Source organism: Pinus tabuliformis, chromosome 9 (assembly GCF_031772625.1).
Source record: "Pinus tabuliformis cultivar Carrire ecotype Pingquan chromosome 9, CPIR1, whole genome shotgun sequence".
Lineage (NCBI taxonomy): Eukaryota > Viridiplantae > Streptophyta > Pinopsida > Pinales > Pinaceae > Pinus > Pinus tabuliformis.
In genome coordinates this window covers 1,760,272,539-1,760,275,263 of record NC_142307.1, presented here as the reverse complement: position 1 = coordinate 1,760,275,263, position 2,725 = coordinate 1,760,272,539, and the positions used below count along the sequence as shown (strand labels likewise).

General features: G+C 40.0%; 1 protein-coding gene across 1 annotated transcript; it reads right to left on the bottom strand.

Annotated features, from left to right (window-relative positions):
• Positions 1-924: 924 nt before the first annotated feature.
• LOC149155805 (uncharacterized) lies at positions 925-2,286 on the bottom strand. The gene is made up of 2 exons (XM_089441196.1): positions 1,484-2,286; positions 925-1,403 (listed from the first exon to the last, which is right to left on the bottom strand). Exons 1-2 carry the CDS (start codon positions 1,508-1,510, stop codon positions 1,086-1,088), a joined length of 345 nt encoding a protein of 114 aa, XP_089297322.1. The 5' UTR covers positions 1,511-2,286; the 3' UTR covers positions 925-1,085.
• Between the last annotated feature and the right edge of the window lie 439 nt (positions 2,287-2,725).

Genomic DNA, 2,725 nt, shown 5'->3' with positions numbered 1-2,725 from the left:
TAATCCACAAGGCTAGCTTTAGTGTCTCTAAAATAGTTTTGGTTATGTTTGGTTCATTTTTGGTCTATTTTGTGCTTTTTAATCCAATGGGTTTTGGCCCATTGTAATTTAATTCTTGTTAAGGGATTGGGTTTTAAGATGCCACATAATACTTAAAAAGTGTATTATGAATAGTAAAGTTAATGCAGAGAGAATACAAAGGTGTAATGCTAAATTAGACTAATTTTTGTTATTAAAAGTTTATATAGTAAGTATCTATGTATTGTGTGTATCTTTCATTGTTTACTTTCTATTTTGTTTGAATTTGTAGACAATACATCACTTGAAAAAGTTTAAACTTATAACTACATCCAATCCAATATTGATTGGTCATACTTGAACAGGATAACATTGTACACTTACGAATTGTCTAACCACATCCTCAAAACTTTTAATAAACCATGTAAAAATGACTTATGTATGGAAAGGAAACCCAATAATTCAATTGATAGAACAAACTTTCTAAAAACATGAAGAAAAGGACCATACAAAAAATTGAAAAGAGAAAACATTTTCCATTTCCACATGAAAAAGAGACTAATTATGAATAATATTAAAAGGATGATCATAACAAAGACCACTATTAGACATTATATCTCAAACATATTCCTATAACATGGACTGAAAGAAAATTTTGAAAGTTCATAAGGTTGAAGGTTAGGAGATAGAAGGAGCATAAGATGACTCTCTGGAAATTAAGAATGCGCCTTTTTCTCTGCTCCATCAGGTGTTCCTCCGAAGGGGTGACAGGGTCCAATTTAGAGCTAAGGGATTCCATCTCAGCCACAATCTGAACCACGTCCCTTTTGTAATTAAGCTTATGTTATTGTTTCCAACTGCGGATGACCCCTTTGAAAGAATTAAGTTTCTGCAAAAACGAGTCCATAACTGACAGATTATCCTGATAGGCACCCACCGGCCAATTATCTCTCACAAGGGATAAGAAGGATTGCTCCTGCAACCACATCCTATTAAATTTGAAGGGGATGTTAAATCGAGAAGTCTCCCCTCTCCATTGCATAATGATCAGCAAATAGTTCGATAACTTAAGTCTGTTCCACCCAGGACCTACAATTTCCAAAAAGTGACTGAACCTTATCATGGACCATGAATCTGTCAAGTCGCTTCGCAATATGATCTGAACCTGACCTACCATTGTTCCAGGTAGGAGCCAGAGGAATAACGATGGCATCACAAAAAGAGTTGTTCGCGAACAATCTGTGAAGATATGGGCCAAGTGGGTCGGGCCTGCTACAAAGTCCCCAACATTCACCAGAAGAAAGTGTAGCATTAAAATCACCCGCAATAAGAATGGATTCAATCTGGAAAATGCCACAATCTGCCATCCAGTCCCAGAAAACCCTCTGCGCACGGCAAGGAGCATATAAATTAAGGAAATGTAACCGATATGAATAACCCCTGATAAATCCAATAAGAAGAATACCTGCAAATCATTTGAAAGCAAAAACATTCACCCAATGAGGATTCCACTGGACCACCATACCGCCAGATAGTCCACAAGAATCAGTGGCAACAAGATACCAATTCGGATGAATGGATCGAAAATATGCAATGCCCTTCTCCTTGGTGGCCATAGTTTCCTGGATAAAGATCATGAGCAGATGAACAGAATCGAACAAAAACTTTAACGAGGAATTTTTAGATGAATCCCCCAAACCCCGGATGTTGAGGGAGAGAAGTTTCATCTGGTCAACCCCAGACACGGGCACAGAGTCTCTAAGGGCCCGAGAGTCACCAGCAGAGATGATGGGAATGTCTCGAAGGGAACCATCCAAAGTAGCCGACAGGGATTTAGCAAGGGCCTTCCCACTAAAATGTCTACTCCCTCTTCCACCCTTCCTACGAATACTAATATTGATAACCGACCCAGGACTAATTACCAGAGACTTGGGAGGCTTATGGGCACCATTCGCCTTATGAATGGAGAGTGCTTGAAGATCCATAACAAGATTTTTCATAAGGAGATCTATATCACTTCCCACCGAGTTGTGAGGGGAAGAATCAATCAAGTATGCATCATTCGGAGGAGATTTCAGAGAGGAAATAGGCCCAGGGACATCCATGGAGGAGACATTCGGAGGAAGGGAGACTCCCCAAATCTGAGGAACCGAGGCAGGGCCTCGGGGATCCTGAGTGTCAAGTGCTGAGGGCTTGTATGGCAGAAAGGCATCCAAGTTAAAAGGGCGACCAGCAAGCGTTGATCCATAAAATTACAAAGAGTTTTACTTAGCTGATGGATGCTCATAGGCTAAAGCCAGCCCGCATCCCAGTGGGACCTACAATAGTCCAAAGTTTGGCATGGGTGTTTTTTTGACATTGTGAAAAGCAACATCCCCAACAAATGTGGTGTTGCCATTCTTCTTTTCCGCAAACTTAGACCATTAATTCTCTATGACACTGGGTTTGGGCCGAGTTGTTGGCCTTACACTTTGCCCAACAAGTTCACAATATAAAGAGTATGCAGGATTTTGGCAATTCATGTGTAGTCATTGACTCGCTAAAAGATGTAAGCATGATTAACAATCTTCACCTTTCACCATAGAAACAAAGGATTCGGCAGCTCTAGGATTTCCTTGAATATCTATGAATCTAACACATTTGGCATCATGGACATAATTGTAAGGCTGACTTTCTCTCCAAAAGGGTGTCGGTTTGACTTTTTTGA

What these genes read in the sequence shown, in the direction of transcription:
- LOC149155805 (XM_089441196.1), bottom strand. Translation starts at nt 1,510, where the DNA reads ATGTTTTTGCTTTCAAATGATTTGCAG. An exon ending in TGCTTTCAAATGATTTGCAG is followed by an intron (nt 1,404 to 1,483) that starts GTATTCTTCTTA and finishes TGCCGTGCGCAG; the next exon opens with AGGGTTTTCTGGGACTGGAT.